Raw genomic sequence first — 21,081 nt, forward strand, 5'->3', positions numbered from 1 at the left:
ATCCATTCCTCTGTGCAAACTGTTCATTGATGATGATTAAAAAGAAAAGGAATAAATAGATTGAAAGAGGTCTTTAAAAACCCACTTCCTCAAGTCAGCAGTACAGTCAACCAAGTTTAGAAAGAAAGCCACAAGGGACATCTTTAGAGGTCTGGTCACGAGCTTACATATATCTACATTTGCACTAACAAAAAGTAAGATCCTCTATAACTCAGAACGAAGTAATTCTAACCTAATAAGTGAAAACGATAGGCATAAACAAGCCACAGATAAATGACCTGAACAAACTAAATTCAAATTCAAAGATCTCCCCATTTCTCTCCAGGCCATTTGCACACAATCTTCAATCTCTTTGCAGCCTGAACAAACCCCAAAATGACCTGCAACTCGTCCATTTGCTTCACCACCATAAAAATGGAGTTTTTATTACAGAGTAATGCTATCTAGTATTAAAAAGCTGCTTGAACTAACAATGTAAGTACAAGGAAAAGGGAGAAGCAACCAGTTTTGAAAGTACCTGCGACATGAAATGCCTCTGAACAACATCAACTAGTCTCTCTTTTGATGGGTTGGGGATAGCATCAACATAGCAATCCAATATGTTAGAACACAAAAAAAGCGACTCAATTAACTTTCTCCTATTAGAAAAACTCACAAGGTTTAAGTGTCGCCAATATCTCCACGAAACAGCCATCTCCAATGTGCTTAAGTCAACCTTCTGCCGAAAAGATGTTTTAGTAGAGAACTAACAGTAAATAAGTTTGATAATAAACTCCAAAAACGTTTTTCACCTACCAAAAACATTGTACAACTCAAAATGGAAGAATCAGGATTGAGCTTGTGCAATGTTAATTGAATTGATTTCTAAATTCAAAATGTCAACAAACATCAGTTTCCCTCAAGTCAGTCTGACAAATGAAGAGGGAGCACCAATTGAGAAGAAGTGAGTAGACTCAGTTGACCATCTGCAACCGAATCCATGAGCACACAAGTGGAGTTTGTATTTCATTCTAGATTACCTGCTGCAAAGGCAAACACCACTCAAAAATTGGGCCAAGCATTCTATCCTCAACAAATAGAGAAATTAGCTGGTTGAAAAGAGAAAGCACCTGACTAAACAAATTGTCTTCAGTAAAGAGACACTGCCCAATAAATACACCTTTGAACCACCAATTGGAACAGCTGCAACAGAGAAGTTTGGCACGAAAGCAAAAAGACATCCCAACAGAACGTTTTCACCATAGCAAAAAGACATCCCAATTGAACTACTCTTATCCCAGTTTGTACCAGCACAATTAACAAGGCCCATTGGAAGATGTCATACTAATTAATGACGAGAATGGAACCCATTGAGAAGAAGATACGAAAACAATGCCCAGGAGCGGTTGACCATCTGCAGCAAAAGCCATGAGCACACAAGTAAAGATTGTACTTCACTCCTGATTACCTGCTCAAAACCCAATTGATATGAGATCTTTTGGGCTTTTAATTCTTTTATGATTTTGATTAGTTAAATTAGAAATTCGTGTTCAACTCAAAACATAATTATTAAAAGAAAATAAAGGAAGAATAAACAAGAGGAATGTACCCTTACCCTTAACCCAGTTTTTTGGCGCCAAGGGAGAATATAAAAGTAACTCATGCTAGTGAACTCAAGATAGCAGAACCTGTTACCCTTAATTTACCCAGGTTGATCCGGCACAATGAACAAAGCCTACTGGAAGAGAATGACAGCGCGCAGTTGAGAAGAAGATGCAGAAAAATGTGTAGAGTTTGTATTTCATTCGGATGACTTGCTGCCCAATTAAAAGACAAAACACCACTTAGAACGAACACAACTGATTTGAACTCTTTTGGGCTTTTAATTCTTTTCTGATTTTGGATGGGTTAAAATACCATTAAATTAGACAAATGAATTCAAATCAAGACAGAATTATTATACGAAAACAAAGGAAGAATGAATAAGAGGACAAAGCATTATATTTCATCAAAGGTAATAAATAGCTATGAAAAATTAAAATATAAATGGTAAAGTAAATTGATAAAATATTATTAGGTGGCTGAAAAAGGAAAGTACCTGACTATAAAAGTGGATTATATGACAGAAAGAGGAGACTCTTGATCAGCTAGTACTAAATACATTTGTTGGGCACGTGAGCAATCTTGCGCCATTCAGGTCCTTCTCTCCTTTCCAACTCTTTTTTCAACAACGGACATTGATATATATCTATAGTAGAAAGGGAGGCAGGCAGCCCGTCTTCTGGCATGAACTCGAGCTTAGGGCAGTTCCAAATCTGCAATTCTTTAAGAAAAGGGAGGTTTTGAAACCCCTTCTTCCCCAAAGATTTCAAATTAGGGAAGCCACGGATGCTAAGATAGGTAAGACTGGTAGGCAGCAATCCCTCATCTGGAAAGGACTCCACATCTTCAGAATCGTCATGGATTGAAAATCCTCTAACACACCAGAGATTTTGCAAACCCAACCCCATCCGGTTCGCAAAGAGTTTATCACAATAGTAGATGGAAATTTCATTCAAATTGGAAGGCAAGCCCCCTTCAGGAAACGACTCAACTTGTGGACAATCTTCTATAGTCAATGTCTCAAGAGAGGGAAGAAGCATGTGCATCTTGTCGGGTAGCGACCGAAGACTCCTACAATGCCGGATTTCGAAATCTTTAAGGTTGGGGGCACGCAATCCTCCTTGTGGAAAATATGCAAAATTAGGGCACTGATGGATGCGCATACTCGAGAGGAGTAAATCACGTTCATGTTGTTCTCCAACAGTAAGAGATTCTAGATCCCGACAAGCCTCGATTGACAGCTCACGAATCTTTGAGAATAATGGAAAGGACTTGAGAGAACGACAGTGCCCCAATGACAAACATTCAAGGGAAGAATAGTTCAGGTGCATTGGGAGCTCTAACATCGAACACTTTTGGATTCTAAGCTCTTGCATTCCAATCGACGATTCATTTAATATAACCGTTTTGCAATTTGAAAGCGTCAGTCTACGTAGAGAAGAAGCCCTAGGGAGTGAAGCCACGAGCTGGGGACAATCATGAATGGAAAGTTCGACTAAAGAAGGAAGATGGACAGGCAACTCCCCTGTTAGCTTAGGGCATCCAGAAATCCATAGCTCTCTAAGATTAGGAAATGCTCCACCTTCGTTTCCAGCCTCAAAAGGAAACCATTCCTTCCACTCCAACATCTTCTCGAACCGTAGATATTCCAAGGCTCCAAATGGTTTCATAGAAGAAGACCCACTGCCGTAAAACTGACGCCCTATTGTAACAATTCCATCCAACCCAACAATCGAGAGGTGCTGCAGAGAGGGTAGCTGCCCAAGGGGTGGCAAGCTACGGCAAAATTTACAGTCTTCTAGACGAAGAGATGTTATATTAGAGAATGAAGCATCCCCAACCCAGTTTGGAAAACTTGAACCACCATAGCCGTAGATGCTAAGGCTTCTCAATATTGAATGGGGCTCGAGACAATGAAGTACAATTTTATGATTTTCTGAAGCACTAGTATTAACTCTCCACTTCAATTCCAACTTCTCAAGGCACTTATCCCTCAAGATTACGTCCTTAGCATCGACTGGAAATTCAACATTTTGGAGGTCTAAAATAGGAAGCGATCCCCGAAGATTTGTAAGTTTTCCCAACTCTTCAATGCCAGATCCACTATGTTTGCTGACGATAAATGTAGATAATGTCTGAAGACATTTTAGTTTACCAAGATTTATCGGCATCTCCATTATCATAGTTTCAGTAATATCAAGATGACTCAAATTAATGAGTTTATGCACATCTCTTGGCAAGGCAGCAAGAGCCCAACAATGTGATAAATCCAATATTTGCAAATTAGTGAGTCCATGCAAATCTCTTGGCAAGGCAACAAGAGCCCAACAATGTGATAAATCCAATATTTGCAAATTAGTGAGTCCATGCAAATCTCTTGGCAAGGCAACAAGAGACGCACAATGTGATAAATTCAATATTTGCAAATTGCACAACTTACATATGAAATTAGGCAACCTTTCAATCGAAGTGTAAGTAAGGTTCAAATAACGTAGCTGTTTGAATTTACCAATTGCATTTGGCAACTCTTTTAAGCCGATATTGTGAGATAGAATGAGTACCCGTAGGCCTAGGCATCTTATATTTGGAAATAAAAAATTGGTTCTATAATAATGCAAAGGATTTATTTCTACGATAGTGCGCAACCCCTTAGCTTCGTGGAAGGTCTCAAACTTCTTAATATCAAATCTTTTGTAAGAATATGAGAAATGGCGAGTCGTGCTTAGAAATTTACAAGAAATGTCATCTTCTTGGCACAAAGTGAATTCTTTAGATATAAACTTTGTCAAATCACTGATAAGATCATGCATTACGTATTCATCGTGCTTGGATTGTTGGAATAATGATCTTGATACAAGAGCAAGGAAGTAATCATCACCAACTTCTTTCATTGTTTTGTTTTGGAGTTGCGGCAAGAAACCTTCTGCCATCCATAAAAGGACTAATTTATCTTTTTTGAAAGCATGATCCTTTGGGAATATGGAGCAATATGCAAAGCATCGCTTTAGAGGTGGCGAAAGATATTTATAACTTAATCTTAGAGCAGGGAGGATGTCTGTCGCAGTAATTGGCAAATCCCATATTTCACTTCTCAATACCTTATTCCATTCATCAACATCTAATTTAGACCACAAGAGAGCCCCAATCGCCTTGATTGCTAAAGGTAGGCCATTGCACTTTTCAACGATTTTTCTCCCTATTGCTTCTAGTTCTAGATATGCAATAGAGTTACTATCGTGGAATGCGTATTTTACAAATAATTTCCAACAATCTTCTTTGGGTAACCCCTTTGTACGATGAATTGCTTTAGCGCACATGACTCTTGCAACCTCATAATCACGTGTTGTTACGATGACCTTACTTCCAGGTGCTCCAGATTTAAAAGAATTATTTAAGGCCTCCCATTTAGGAGAACTCTTCTCCCAAACATCGTCTAAAACAAGTAGGAATTTCTTTCCTACCAACACACCCTTGAGTTTAATTTGAAGTTGATTCAGATTCTTAATATCATTGAGTTCCTTTCGAAGTTCATTTCGAACCTCAACATCACCATGTGACAGAATAATTTCCTCCAAAATTGTTTTTATTATCACGAACACATCAAATGGATCTGAAACACAAACCCATACTTTTAGGTTAAAGTGCTCTATCACCTTATTATCATTATATGCTAATTGAGCAAGGGTGGTCTTGCCAATTCCTCCCATGCCGGCTATGGCAACCACGCCTACTTCATTGTCACTCGCATCATTTGAGAGAAGCGAGTTAATTATCGCCTCCTTATCATACTTCCTACCACAAATATCAGATTCTTCAATCAAAGAAGTTGTGGGCAGTCTTTCTGATGTATTTCCTCCAACTCCAACGCCTTCTCTTAGGCCTAACTTCACTTTTTCTTCTACTAGAAAATCCAGTTTGTCAAGTAGCTTTTTTATCCTTTTTTCTACCTTCTTGACAAAACGAGAAGTAGAGATGGGGTTACGTACCTTACTTCCAAAGGTTCCAAGTTCAGTATCCAACTTGCGTTGCAGGGCTTTTGTAGCAATCTCGTCCAAGACGTCCTCTGCATCATAGACAGCATCTTTCAGCTCATCAAGCCACTTTTTCACATCGGTGTTTGTAAATTGCTTGTCCTCCGCATCTTCAGCCACTGCATCTACGGGCAACAATTTTATCCTCAGCTTCATTAAGAGTCCATCATCCACTTTTCGTCCCCGAAAGAAGTCAACGAATTCAGGAGACGCCATTTTTTCAAAAAACACTTGGAGGAAGGGAGAGAGAAATATGCCTGCAATCTCAGCCATGTTTTGTGCTTTTGCAAATCAAAGGAAACGAAGGATGGTGATCGTAAACAGCTGAGCAAAATGAGACTGGAATGCAAGCTATCTTACGCTTTCTTCGCCGATCGAAGAAGGTATATGGGAAACATGCTCATGAAAGAAAACAAAAAAAAGTAATGGACCCACACGGCCCTACCCACGTGTTTCTTCTTTGCAATGTTGGAGGAAATCAAAGGAAATGAAGGTGGGTGATTGACGTCAATTTAATCGGCCAAGTTTTGTATTTATACATGTCTAAACCCAAAAATAGATGCAAACATATTAATTTAATTGAATATGTTTTTCAAAGTTAATTAGTTTGGTTTATTTCAATTGATTAAGATGAATTCAAGAAAGATTGAGCAGCTAGCTAGTAATAGAAGAATATTGGTTGCTATATATTATCATGAGTCGGGTTTTAATATATTCTGAATTTATTGATCATATAAAATATTTCATCTTCTCGAAAATCACATGCACTGCAATCTAGAAGCCAAATGTGAATGAATGAATGAAAGAAAGAAATATCATGAACATTCCCTTTGAAAAAAGAGAGATAGCAATGTATAAAAAGAAGATCAATAATAGCGGAATGTCCACATGAAAATATAAAGATAAAGATAAAGCAACCAAAACCGGACAAAGGAATGGGCCATCCGCAAGGGCCAAGGAGTCTTCAAATCACCAAAGAGATAAACCAACTTTTGCGTAAAAAAAGAAAAAGAAAAAAGAGATAAAGCAACTTTTAATTCGACTAAAGTTTTTCCTGTTCCCCACTTCAGTACTTATTTACAATACAAAAAGTGACTTAGCGGTAGACAAGTTAACACCTGACATATTTTCATTCAAAATGCTTGTCAAAAAATAGAAGGTGCACTGCAATCATTTCTCAAACTAAACAGAAAAAAGAAACAATGTATCAACAATTCCAAAATTCTCAAGATATGGGGAAGAGAGGAGTATACGAGAATAACAGCTTGACACATCAGTCAATTTCAGCTTATATGGGAGGTTGCACAAAATTTCTCTTTTGTGCCCACCATTCACAACTTGACATATCAAGTTTATCAACCAATTTCACAACAAGGAAAACAATACATCCACAACAGATTATATACTATGAGATAAAAAAATTATTATTATTATTATTATTAAAAAAAAAAAAAAAACCAAAATTGAAGGGGTGGCTGGCTGGCCACCCCTCCCCCCAAAAGGAGGTGGGGGCGGTGGTAGCCACCACCTCTAGCTCATGGGGTGGCCGTGCGGGCCACCCAACCAGATGTAGGGGTGGCCACGCGCCACCCCCATGGGTTGGGGTGGCCCGCACAAGCCACCTCCATCCAGGCCATAGGGTGGCCAGTGAACCACCCCATGGGCCACCTAGCAAGATCTGGGGTGGCTGCCCTCCCCCCATGGGCTGAGGTGGCCCACGCGAGCCACCCCTTCAATTTTGGTTTTTTTTTTTTTTTTTTTTAAATAATAATAATAATAATAATTTTTTTTTTATCTCATATAGAGTATTGTTTGGTGTGGTTGTGTCTTTGTTTTAAGTGTAAATCTTGTGAAATTGGCTGATGTATTAGCTTTTGATTTTGTGCAACTTCCCACCAAAGATGCTCTCGAAGTTTATATGTGAATCTTATTAAGCAGTGACCTCAACTCTTACAACTATTGACCCAAAATCATGTAAGGTTGGGGCATACAATACTCCTCTTGTAAAAAGATACAAAATCAGGGCAAGAACAGATTATAATCTCCAAGGTGACTAAAATTATCAACCGAAAAATCACATAGGCAGTGTAATTCAATGGCCGAAAAACCGCATTTATGTGAAAGCCAATCAAGCTATTATAAACAACCAAATTGCAGTAGTTGCATATCTAGAATCCATGCTTTTTTTTTTTTTTAATTGAATCGGCTACAGGGAATCCATGCTTGTGTGCATCAAATAAGAAGATAGCCACTCAAGCAAAACAAGCACAATATTAGCATAAAATAATGTTGTTGATGTTTTGAAGACAAGATTTTCGTGGGGCAGGGCAAATTTGTTATAGTGTTAATTAAATGATTAAATTTATCTATTTCTATTAGCTTAAGTTTTTGGGATAAATTGTAACTTAACAAAATTAAGCACAAGAGAACTTCTAGGATTAAAGAGCCTTGCAAGAGGTTAAGTGGTAACAGGAAATGTGGGAAACTTGGGATATCAGAAAGAGAGGAAAAATAGGTCATAAAACTCACAGGATTATCCTTTTTTTTTTCCCCTAATTTCACAAGTCTCATACCTAACTAGTAGTCAAGAATAATTTTGATGGAAAACAAGAAGTTTTATATTTGTTTTCTACTGTACGTGTCTATATCAAAAAAAATAGATGAAACCTTAGCCACTCCAATTTTATGATTTCGGGTGGAATTGAACTATATATATTGAGTATGTTTTTCAAACTTATTCTTTCTTGTGATGTTTTTAATTTTGGTTTATTTCAATTGATTTAGATGACCCGAAGAAAGATTGAGGTTAGGATTGAGCCTAGTAATGGTAATAGAGGAATATTGGTTGCTATATATTATGAGTTGGGTTCTAATCTTTGAAAGGCTACTCTGCCTCTCTACATATATCACATGCAAATTAATCATTACAATCTTCAAGTTTATGCGGTTATGCCCAAAGAAAGGAGCCAAATGTGAATGAAAGAAATTTCAAGTACATTGCCTTTGAAAAAAGAGAGATTGCAATTTGCAAAAAGAAATGAACAGCACAACGGATATATTAATTTTCAGATCAATAATGGTGGGATAGGCCCACGCCCACGTCCACGTGAAAATACAGAGATAAAGCAACCAAATGATAATAGTAGGAAATAGTAGGACATTTGTCTTTGAAAAAGGAGAGATGACAATCTAAAAAGAGAAGATCAATAATTGTAGAGATGCTCATATTCACGTGAAAATACAGAGATAAAATAAAGTAACCAAAACCGGACAGAGGAATGGGCCATCCGCAAGGAATTTTCAAAATCACCAAGGTGGTGTTTAGTGAATGGGTTGGCCTAGACACTGTAGTTAATGTATATTGATGTGAAAAAAAATAAAAATATTTTATATAAAAAAGTGAAAAAATGGTATGAAAAAGTAAAAAAATTTTGTTTTATAGTGATTTTTTTATTTGAATAATAATAAAAAAGTGAATAATGTGATATAAAAAGTGAAAATATTAAAATGTTTTGATGATTTTTTTGAAAAATTGTGATAAATAGTGTCTAGGCCAACTCCAACTCTTTTACCAAACAAGGCCTTGACAGAGATAAACCAACTTTTGCGTAGAAAGAGAAGAGAAAAGACAAAAAGTACGTGAGCTTAATTTGGATTCCATTTTTTTTTTTTTTTTTTTAAGTTTTAATATATATATAATTTAAAAGTATGAATAATTTAAGTTTTGTTATTAAAAATTGTGTGATTTTTGACTGTCCAACCTACACATATAAGATGAAACAGTACCATTTTAACTACGGTGTCAACTCCGGGCTGTTGGCAAACACAGCCACCGTGTTGATTGAATCAAATTGATGAGAGAAAAAAGACACCAGGAAACTGATTTTTCCACACCATTAATATCTGACAAAGAAAGCTTGAAAGTTGACTTGGAGTCAACCAGCTGGTAAATGCCATTCATTTCATACAATAAAGTGGGCTTCTTTATTATCGGTGGGCAAATGTGTCTTGTATGATCCAGATTAAATTTTATTAATTTAAGAGAAAATGTATGATAAATCTTTGAGTTAGTCTTTCAAAATTTTAATATTCTTAAATTTTTTTTTTTTTAAAAAAAAAATTTAGTCCCTGGATCAATTAAAATAACAATAAAACCCTTGTCGTTAAAGACGTTAAATAACTTTAAAACGCACCATTTTAATGGACCCTTGCCACCCCTGGCCACTACCCAATCCCTATGGGATGGCCGTGAGCCACCCCAGAGGGGGGTTTGGGGTGGCCTCCTCCACCCATAGGATGGCTCGCGGCCACCCCATGGGGGTTTGGGGGTGGCCTGCGGGCTACCCCAAAACCGCAGGCCACCCCAAACCCCCCACGAGGTGGCCCGCGGCTACCCCATGGGTTTTGGGGTGGTTTGCGGCCACCTTATTGGGGTTGGGTGGTGGCCACTGCCACCCCTGGCCACCCTTAATTTTTTTTTTTTTTTAGATTTAATTTTTTAAATTAAATTAATATTTTGATGGAATAAAACAGTGCGTTTTGAAGTTGTTTAACGTTTGTTAAAAAATTTTAACGGCAAGGGTTTTATTGTCATTTTAATTGATCAAAGGACTAAATTTTCGAAAAAAAAAAAAAAAACTTAAGGATATTAAAATTTTGAAAAGTTGACTCAAGAATTTATCATACATTTTTCTTTAATTTAATAATATACATGTATACATTGTCACGTCATTTAAAATTTAAATGATGTGATAATAGACATATTATTAAATGGAAACACATTTTGAAAATTTCATGTATTATATAAACATCAAAATGTAAGACTTGGTCCTCGATGCGAAAGAATTGGCCAAGGCAATCTCTTTAGTCTTTACAATGATGTTAGTTATGATATTGTTAACTGGTTTCAACTTGATTGGGGAAAAAGAGGAAGAAGCTTGCAATTGTGTACTGAAAGCCTAAGTAAATAATTCATTCATTATTAGCTCAAGATTGTTGACAAGGCATAGAATCAAGCTCTCAAGTCTCAACCTAATTGAAAGCCCAGAGATATAAAGTCAAGAGGATTATATTGTTGCTTTTATTTCTTCTTAATCATGGCCCTACCCCTAGGTGAGATTTGTTTATGTAATTTTATTAATTATTGTGTGTTAATTTTGATTGATTTCAATTGATTAAGATGAACTTTAGAAAGATTTGAGGTTAGGATTGAGCCTACTAATGGTAATAGAAGAATATTGGTTGCAATATATTATCATCAGTCGGGTTTTAATCTTTGAAAGGCCTCTCTATGCAAATTAATCATTACAATTTACAAGTGTGTGCCCAAATGTGAATAAAAGAAATTTCACGTGTCGTCCTTTGCACCGATGAGGGGAAAATACATTAAATGCCAAGCATTAAAAGCCATATGTCAACTGTTATGATTGGTCCCTCTCCACCATAGCTGTTCAAGAAGAGATATGCTCCTTTGCATTCTCTGCACCATCTACTCACCATCTATGTGTCTTAATTTTATTTTATTATTATTTTTTTTTTTTGACAAAGTCAAGATGCACTCACATGAGATGGTGAGTAGATGGTCTTGGGAATGAAGAGAGGCATTCCTCGTTCAAGAAAGAAGACAACTCGCAATGGTTAATGGTCACATGGCTCTCTGCCCCAGTAGCTGCATATGGTCATTAATTGGTGAGCTGATCAAGAAAGAAGACAACTGGCAATGGTCAATGATCACATGGCTCTCTGCCCCAGTAGCTGCAGAGGTCATTAATTGGTGAGCCGATAAGAAAGAAGACACTGGCAATGCTCAATGGTCACATGCCTCTCTGCCCCAGTAGTTGCAGGTGGTCATTAATTGGTAAACTTTGGATTTGTGTTCATGTATCCTAAATTTAACTAAATCCTTTGAGTAGCTACATAATTTAGTGTTTATATAACTAAGATATTATTTTCATGTTATCCAGAGATAGTTTAATTGAGGAATATTATCCTCTCCAGTTCATAATAAATTAGAGAATATTCAGTTCATGATCAAAATTTTTTCTCAAAAATCTTATGGTCACAAATATGACACATATTCCATCAATAAAAATAATAATAAAATATTATTTTAAATTAAAAAACAAATTAATAAAAAATAAGGGGATGGCTGGCCACCATAGGGCCACCCCTATGGTGGCCAGCCACCTCCCTTATTTTTTCTTATTTTTTATTAATTTATTTTTTAATTTAAAATAATATTTTATTATTATTTTTATTGATGGAATATATGCCCCATTTGTGGCCATATGATTTCTAAGAAAAAATCTTGGCCATGGACTGGAGAGGATCCTGTTCCCTCAATTGGTTGGAACTATATTTAATAAAGTGAAATTTACTAATTTGAATTCTCTTCTCCCTTCTTATGTGGACATGTTAAAAAAAAAAAAAAAAAAATCATTTACATTATTTTAAGAACATAAATTTCTTTGGAGATTTTTTTTTTTTTCAACCCACTCCAATAAGTGACAAGTATCATCTCTCACATATATTTTTTAATATTTTAAGCGTAATTTATTGTCATTTCATTAATTAAGGAACTCAAACATTAATTTTTTAAAAACCCAATAATGTTGAATGGCACTTGCCACTTATTGGAGTGGGTTGAAGAAAATTTCCTCCAAACCAATTTGAAGAAAATTTGTGTTCTTATTTTAATATAAATATTTATCTTTAATCTTTAATCTTTAATTTTTTTTGTTTTTCATTGCGAATTGTATTAGAATTTTGTGAAAAATGTGAAAGGAGGTAGGGAATTTATATTTTGTAAATAAATAATATTTTAATGATATAGGAAAATGTAAGGAAAATTATTGTAAAATATATTTTAATAGGGAAGCAAAAAGTAGTTTTATTCCCTAAACTTATAAAATCAAATTGAAGCTGCTGTTAGTGCTCTAAGCCCTTTAAAAAGAATTTATACTACATGCTTTTCTAGCGTTTTTCTTGTGTTATTCTAGTCTTATATGGATATTATTTTATAAAAATTAAGTGAGATAAATAAGAGCAACTTTCTGCTTTGTTTTTTTTTATAAAATAATATCCACCTAGGATCAAAAAAACACAAGAAGAACACTAAGAAAACACCTAACATTCCATCTTAAAAAATGTCATCGTTTTTTTTTTTCTTATGAAAAAATGGTAGGCCAGAAATACCAATTGTGACTATCTTATCTTGACATTGTTAAATCAACCGTTATCCTCAAAGCTTAAACTTATAAGAAGATGTAAATTTAAACACTTTTAAAGTGTGTAAAAATGTTTTGCACAATAGGATGAAAAATCAAGGCAATTTTCTTAAGGCTGTTTGTGTGAGTATGGTGTGAAAAAAAGCTGTAAATAGTGTGTGAAAAAAGATATCTCTTTGTATGGCTTTCTTTTTGTGTGAGAGGCATTTAGACCGTGAGTATTGCTCTCGAAGTATGCTTCAGCTGCTGAAAGAAAAAAACAAAGGTAATTCAAGAGCCAAAAACGTCTTTTATCAAATCTAATTTTTGGAACATGAAAGGTACTGTAAATATTTTATTCAAGAGCCAAACACGTAATTAGATTTGTATTATGGTTTTTATCATGACTCGTGCCGTGTTATTAATAAAGAAACCGAAGGGTCATTTTAGTCTGCTGATTTTTTTTATTCCAAGGAAAATTTTATTCATGTTTGTCTTACATCCCAATATTAGCCCACTGTCACAAAATATATGTAGCTCATCAAAGTTAAAGGGAAAAAAAAAAAAAACTGTCTCAACATATCACTAAATAACCAAAGATTGAGGTGGTGTTATAGGCCTAGATAATAGTCAATGGGCCCATATGAATTCCACACAGGGCCTGAGGGCCCTAAAATATGAATTTGAGTTAGTCGAATTCCCCATTCAAATATTAATTAATAAACATATATAAGTCCAGCCCAATCCAATATTGCATTCCCCTCCCCCCCCCCCCCCCCCAAAATGATATTTTTTAATTTTTATGAAAGAAATTATTTTGCATCAAGTTTTATCCCAACGAAAAACACTCCAATCAATGAGTATTGGATTGGATTTTTTTTTTCCCTCTCTATTTAAATTGATTTTGTTTCAATTTAGTATTGATCGGAAATGGAGAACTTTATCTGCCAGGGAACCTATCTTAAGATTTGCAACCAATTTTTTTTTTATCATCAATCAACTCCATAACTGAAAAATCAAACATGACAATCTCCTTGTACGTCCAATTCATAAATGTTGGCAAAACAAAGTCCAAAATAGTCACTAACCCCATTATACATGATTTTTGGTGGAAAAAAGAAGTTCATCTGTACTATTTATTAATTTAGAGTAAATGCTCCTAGTCCTAGGCATCTCTCTAATGGCTCCACGTAACACTCTTTTTAAGTGTTCACTCTTTTAGGTGAGAGTGTAAAATTACTATAAGATGAAATAACAAATAAAAGTAAATATAACATCCAATGGTAATTTTTACTATCACGTCAAGAAAAATGTACTTGAAAGTATGTTTAGCATTTTTCATAAAAAGAAAAGAAAAGAGGGGATGCTCTCCTTGATGGCAAATGACATTCAAATATTAAACATTTAAATAATAGGGTTAAATACTAAATTGGTCCCTAGGGTTTCACAACTTTATTTTTTCCCCCCTGGGTTTTCATTTTTATCACAGGAGGTCCCTGTGGTTTTGATAAGTGACCAAATTAGTCCATCCGTTAGTTGACCGTTAGTTGACCGTTAAACTGGACACGTGGACCAATCAGACGTCGACACGTGGCACATATATTAATTTTTTTTTAATTTTTTTTTTAATTAAAAAAAATGTTTTTTTTTTAAAAAATATATTAAAAAAAAAAAAAAAAAAAAAAAAAGAAAAATCGGAAAAAACTGGGGGTGGCCGAGCCACCCCCTTGGCAATTTGGGGGTGGCTCGGCCACCCCCTTTGGCCATGGGGGTGGCCTGGCCACCCCCATCTGGCCGGATGGGGGTGGCCGAGCCACCCCCTGGGCACCAGGGGGTGGCTCGGCCACCCCCTTGGGCCCCAAGGGGGTGGCCGAAACCACCCCCGGTTCCCACTGGGGGTGGCTCGGCCACCCCCATGGAGCCTTGGGGGTGGCCGAAACCACCATTGGGGGTGGTTTCGGCCACCCCCAAGGCTCCATGGGGGTGGCCGAGCCACCCCCAGTGGGAACCGGGGGTGGTTTCGGCCACCCCCTTGGGGCCCAAGGGGGTGGCCGAGCCACCCCCTGGTGCCCAGGGGTGGCTCGGCCACCCCCATCCGGCCAGATGGGGGTGGCCTGGCCACCCCCATGGCCAAAGGGGGTGGCCGAGCCACCCCCAAATTGCCAAGGGGGTGGCTCGGCCACCCCCAGTTTTTTCCGATTTTTCTTTTTTTTTTTTTTTTTTTTAATATATTTTTTTTAATTTTTTTTTTAAAAAAAAACATTTTTTTTAATTAAAAAAAAATTAAAAAAAAAAATTAATATATGTGCCACGTGTCGACGTCTGATTGGTCCACGTGTCCAGTTTAACGGTCAACTAACGGTCAACTAACGGATGGACTAATTTGGTCACTTATCAAAACCACAGGGACCTCCTGTGATAAAAATGAAAACCCAGGAGGGAAAAAATAAAGTTGTGAAACCCTAGGGACTAATTTAGTATTTAACCCTAAATAATATTCAAATGCCACTCAACGACTCGTGTCATATCATTCAAATTTTGGTGTTCATATGGGACAACAAAAAAAAGCTTCAAAGAGTACACTTAAAAGACTTTAAACTGCCAAAATTGAAAGGTAAACCATCTATGAGTTTTTTTAAATTAAAAGCAAAAAAAGAATAGCACCATCTCTCTATACAAAAAAGTACAAAATGAAAAAAAAAAAAAAAAAATCAGCAATAGTTCATCAATGTCCAGAGAACTATTTTCGTCTTTAACAGCTTCCAGATATAGCATTTAATTGAAAGCCAGTCAAGCTATTGTGGAGAACCAAGTTTTTGCAGCCGATATCTAGCGAAGCTAATCATGTGTACACTGAAGAAAGGATCATTGTCACAAGAAGAAATCAAATAAAAGGTTTCTATTCCAGGAATTAAGAGACTAGAGGGAATCTGCCCCCCTTCTTTACTTCAATTTCATATGCTGCCTTGTATTTGATCAGAAGTAGCCAGAAATTGCACTATCCCACTTGCTCATTGAAAAATGAAGAAAGGATCATTGTCTCATTGAAAACTCCTGTGATGATTGGTTGTTGGTGGGCTGGGGAAAAGAAAGCACAAACAGGAACAACATTAGCATAAAACAACAGAGTGAACAATAATTGTAGCATGAAGAGTGAGGAATTCTGGGTAGAAGAGAAAGAAGAAAAAGAGGTCATATTATATCTAACACAAAATAAACATGTTATAGAAGGTCTATGAAGTTACTAAGAAGCTCTACATACCAAACACCAAATACAAATTCATATTATCGAATCTCCTCCACAAGAAGGACACCAGCAATTTCCACCATATGGACTGCTAGCAAGACTTGGCTGCAATTGTCTGTTGTTGTTTCCAAAGCACGAAACATCATTTGAAAAGCACACCTAAGAATCCTTTAAAGCAACACAACAAAATTAGAAATTAAATAGGAGCTAAAACTGCTATATCACATAGAAAAGAGATTCACGATTAAAGCACCTGATAATATGACCAAGGGGCATCAACCAAGCCAAAATTGGATTGTTCAGCACCATTTACTGCTACACCTTGTGTTTGAGAGTTTTCAAAACACAGCCCTGGCTTCTTTTTCTGCATCAAACATTAAACATATCTGTCAACATGAAACCACGTATTGAAATAAATTTCCACTATAATAAATAAACGAAATCAGATCTACTAGCAAAAACCACAATCCGCATTTGCGGATGCAGATAGTGCTTTTAGAGTATGAGATGCGCTAATAATCGATTCATGTAACACTTGGGCAGTAGATTAATTAATACAGTACAAAAGTATACATATTACAGAGTTAACACGAAGCTCTATATACCAAACACCAAGTAACAGTTAATAGTACTAGATGAATCCTATAACACAGTACCAAACACCAAGGCAAGAACAGTACTATTTTCCATCAAATCATTGTTCCACTGTATGCTTCTCGTAGTAGTGGTAGACGGCTACTCCAGAGAGCACCACCAATTGCAACACTTGTGCGTGCATCCTAGCCACAAGAAGTGGATGCATTTTAGTATCTCACACACAAACACACTTCTCTTTTCTTTTTTAGATAAATAGCTCAAGAAGTTCAGGCCTTGAAGAGATGGAAGTTACCTTGCATGAATTTGAATTAGCCTGAGGCTTGGTTTTCAGAGGAGATCTTGTACATGAATCAACTAGTGATGCCCCAATTACAGATGAGCGCCGCTATATTAGCCACTAGTAAAAAACATGAACATACTAATTGAGAAAGAGGATTACTACTGACCAATGCTGGTCAGCTTGTGCTCTGAGAACCAAGATTGAATTGCTTCCGTCTTCTTTTTCTTCTTTTACCAAGTTCTGAGTATACCAGTGAGTAGAATGAGTGGGGTGGAAGTGGCAAAGGCAAACGCCACTCAGAATCCAACCGATTTAGAATCTCATGGGCTTTTAATTCGTTTCTTTTTTTTAAAATTTTTGATGGATTAAATTAGACAACTAGCATCAAATTAAAACAGAATTATTAAATGAAAATAATGGAAGAATATGGTAGATGGCTGAGCCAGAGAGCACTGCCAATGTCAACACTTGTGCAGTGCATTCTAGCCACAAGAAATGGAAGCATTTTAGCATCTCACACACAAACTCACTTCTCTGTTTTTTAAGATGAATAGCTCAAGAAATCCAGGCCTTGAAGAGATGGAAGTTACCTTGCATGAATTTGAATTAGCCTAAGGCTTGGTATCAGAGGAGATTTTGTACATGAATAAGCTAGTGATGCCCCAATTCCTGATGCCCAGAGCTCCCCTATATTAGCCACTAGTAAAAAACATGAACATACTAATTGAGAAAAGAGGATTACTACTGACCAATGCTGGTCAGCTTGTGTGCAGACAACCAAGACTAAATTGCTTGCGTCTTCTTTTTCTTCTTTTACCAAGTTCTGAGTATACCGGTGAGTAGCATCAGTGGGGTGGAAGTGGCTAAAAGTCTATATGATGAAGCAAGTATGTCACAGAGCAAAGTCCATTGCTCTCTCTGTGCAAACTGTTCAATGAGGATGATTAAAAAGAAAAGGAATAAATAAATTGAAGTAAATGCAGGAACTTCATGATCAATACGAGCATGACACATTTTGTTATAATAACTACTATAAAGATCGTGATCATTGCAGACAGTTTTGATTTGGCTTGTCTGACTTTTTGGGAATAGTACAAAGGCCAAGATCATGTCAAAAATTCATAATCTCACAATATATTCATAACCTCATAATTTTGTAGAACAAAAAACTTAGCATTTATATAGTTTCACAAGATAGAGGTTGTCCAATGTTAATTGAATTGATTTCTAAACTCAAAATGTCAACAAACATCACTTGCCCTTAAGCCTGTCCAGCACAGATGAAGAGGTCTTTAAAAGCCCACTTCCTCAAGTCAACAGTACATTCAACCAAGTTTGGAAAGAAAGCCACAAGGGACTTCTTTAGAGGTCCGGTCACGAACTTACATACATCTACATAACTACACTACCAAAAAGTAAGAACCTCTGTAACCGAAAATGATAGACATAACCAAGCCACTGATAAATTCTTAGGTACCAGGATCATCATCAGTTAGCATAGACAACCGAATTCAAAGATCTCCCCATTTCTCTCCAGGTCATTCGCACAGTCTTCAATCAATTCGCAGCTGGAACAAACCCCCAAATGACCTGCAACTCGTCCATTTGCTTCACCACCAGAAAAATGGATTTTTCATAACAGAACAATGCTATCTACTTTTAAAAAGCTGCTTGGAATAACATTGTAAGTACACGAAAAATGGAGAAGCAACCAGTTTTGCAAGTACCTGCGACTTGAAATGACTCTGAACAACATCAACTAGTTGCTCTTTTGATGGGTTGGGGACAACATCCACCTAGCAATCCGATATGGTAGTACACAAAAATATGACTCAATAGTGGCAACAGATCAACATGTAACTTTCTCCTATTAGAAAAACTCACAAGGTTAAAGTGCCCCAATATCTCCACAAAGCAGCCATCTCCAGTTTGCTTAAGTCAACTTTCTGCGAAGAAGAAGTTTTAGTAGAGAACTAAACAAAAAATAAGTTTAATAATAAAACCCAAAAACATTTTTCACCTACCAAAAACATTGTAGAACTCAAATGGCAGAATCAAGATTGAGCAAGTCCAATGTTAATCGAGTCGATTTCTGAACTCAAAATGTCAACAAACATTATTTGCCCTTAAGCTAGTCCGACACAGAGTAGGAGCGGTTGACCATCTGCTACTGAATCCATGAGCACACAAGTGGAGTTTGTATTTCAACCCATCTGTGGTGGACAAAGTGTCTTCAGTAACCAAATTATGTGCAAAAAACCGGAGAAAGAGGGAAAAATGATCACATAAATTGATCATAAGAGCACAAAGAGACAACGCGCAATAAATACACCTTTGAACCACCAATTGAAACAGCTGCGGCAGAGGAGTTTGCCACCAAAGCAAAAAAGACATCCCAACAGAATATTTACACCATTTTAGAGTTCTCGTACCAACGGCAAAATCAACTGCTTTTAACCCAGTTTGTACAAGCATAATTAACAAATCGCATTGGAGGATGACATATTAATTGATGAAGTGAATAGAACCCATTGAGAAGAAGATACGAAGAAAATGCCTAGGAGCAGTTGACCATCTGTAGCATTAGCAAGGCCATGAGCACACAAGTACAACTTGTATTTCACTCCAGATTACCTGCTCAAAAGGCAAAACCCAACTAATATGAGATCTTTTGGGCTTTCAATTCTTTTCTGATTTTTGATTGGTTAAATTGGAAATTCGTGTTCAAATCAAAATATAATTATCAAACGAAAATAAAGGATAGTACCCTTAACCCTAACCCAGTTTGATCCGGCACAATCAACAAAGCCTATTGGAAGAGAATGACAGCATTTGACCATTTCATTTCGGATGACCTGCCCAAAATGCAAAACACCACTTAGATAGATAGAACCCATCTGATTTGAACTCTTTTGGGCTTTTAATTCTTTTCCGAATTTGGATGGCTTAAATTAGAGAAATGAATTCAAATCAAAACAGAATTATTAAACAAAAATAAAGGAAGAATAAAGAAGAGGACAAGGCATTGTGTTTCATCAGAGGTAGTAGCTAATTAGAAAAATTAAAATAGAAACGGTATATTCATAAATTATAGGTGGCCGAAAACGAAAGTACCTTACTATAAAATAAATTATACCTCATCCAATCCGTCTGGCCAAATCAATATATTTGTTGGAGACGTGAGAAATGTTGCGCCATTCTTCTCCTTCTTTCCTTTCCCACTCTTTCTTCAACAAAGGACATCCGTTGATCCTTAAAGTAGAAAGGGAGGCAGGCAGCCCGTCTTCTGGCATACACTCGAACTTAGGGCAGTATAAGATAACCAATTCTTCAAGAGCAGTGAGGTGTTGAAGCCCCTTCTTGTCCAAAGATTTCAATTTTTGAAAGAATCCGATGTGAAGATGGGTAAGACTGGTAGGAAGCAACCCCTCATTTGGAAAGGACTCCACATCGTTAGCGTGGTCCCAAATCGTGAATCTTCTAAGACACTGGAGTTTTTGCAAACCCCACCTCATTCGGTTCGCAAAGAGTTTATCACAACAGTTGATGGCAATTTCATTTAGATTGGAAGGCAATCCCCCTTCAGTAAATGACTCAACTTGTGGACAACAAGATATAAACAATTTCTCAAGAGAAGGCAGTTGTCCTATCCAGTCCGGAAAACTTTTACCACGATAGCCTATCATAGTGAGACTTTTCAAGTTTGAATGGGGCTGGAGACTATTTAAGACAACCATTTGCCTTCCTGAAGTATCCTTGGTATTATCTTCCCGCGAATTCCACTCCAATTTCAACTTCTCAAGGTACTTCTTATCCACCAAGTTTAAGTCATTAGCATCCGTAAGAGATGAAACATTTTGGAGGTTCTCAATACAAAGTGATCCTCTCAGAAGATTAAGTTTTTTTAACTCTCCAATGCCGCATCCACTATCTTTGCCGACGACAAATTTAGTCAACGTCCGAAGACTTTCTAGTCTTACCAAGATGTCTTGGCATCTCTTTCATGTTCCAAGTTTCAGTAAAATAAAGATGACGTAATTTAATAAGTTTATGCGTATCACTTGGCAATGCAACAAGACGAAAACAACATGATAAATTCAATGTCTGTAAATTATACAACTTACAAACATGATAAATTCA

The 21,081-nt window shown here is 36.6% G+C and overlaps 2 protein-coding genes across 7 annotated transcripts in view; both read right to left on the minus strand.

Moving 5' to 3' along the window:
* Positions 1-21,081, minus strand: part of LOC132176946 (putative disease resistance RPP13-like protein 1) — a 49,577-nt gene that overhangs the window by 16,956 nt on the left and 11,540 nt on the right. Inside the window, exons 2-8 of one of the 2 annotated variants that reach the window (XM_088513224.1) lie at positions 20,922-21,043; positions 20,078-20,440; positions 18,966-19,796; positions 18,826-18,887; positions 18,669-18,737; positions 17,691-18,549; positions 17,532-17,610 (exon numbers count right to left, since the gene is read on the minus strand). In XM_088513224.1, the coding sequence (XP_088369350.1) occupies positions 20,079-20,440; positions 20,922-21,043 (484 nt within the window). In that variant the 3' untranslated portion in view covers positions 17,532-17,610; positions 17,691-18,549; positions 18,669-18,737; ... (1 more) ...; positions 18,966-19,796; position 20,078. The remainder of the gene's footprint in view (positions 1-17,531; positions 17,611-17,690; positions 18,550-18,668; positions 18,738-18,825; positions 18,888-18,965; positions 19,797-20,077; positions 20,441-20,921; positions 21,044-21,081) is intronic. The other variant, XR_015911420.1, reaches the window with a different exon arrangement.
* LOC148587229 (uncharacterized) overlaps positions 1-21,081 on the minus strand; it is a 36,649-nt gene that overhangs the window by 1,765 nt on the left and 13,803 nt on the right. Inside the window, exons 1-4 of one of the 5 annotated variants that reach the window (XM_088513231.1) lie at positions 1,595-1,687; positions 1,110-1,393; positions 796-1,019; positions 518-718 (exon numbers count right to left, since the gene is read on the minus strand). In XM_088513231.1, coding sequence (XP_088369357.1) covers positions 518-718; positions 796-804 — 210 coding nt within the window. In that variant the 5' untranslated portion in view covers positions 805-1,019; positions 1,110-1,393; positions 1,595-1,687. Of the gene's footprint in view, positions 1-517; positions 719-795; positions 1,023-1,109; positions 1,394-1,588; positions 1,688-21,081 lie in introns of those variants that run through there. The other 4 variants (XM_088513234.1, XM_088513230.1, XM_088513232.1 and 1 more) reach the window with 4 other exon arrangements.

Source organism: Corylus avellana, chromosome 2, assembly GCF_965113065.1.
Source record: "Corylus avellana chromosome 2, dhCorAvel1.hap1.2, whole genome shotgun sequence".
In the NCBI taxonomy this organism is placed as follows: Eukaryota; Viridiplantae; Streptophyta; class Magnoliopsida; order Fagales; family Betulaceae; genus Corylus; species Corylus avellana.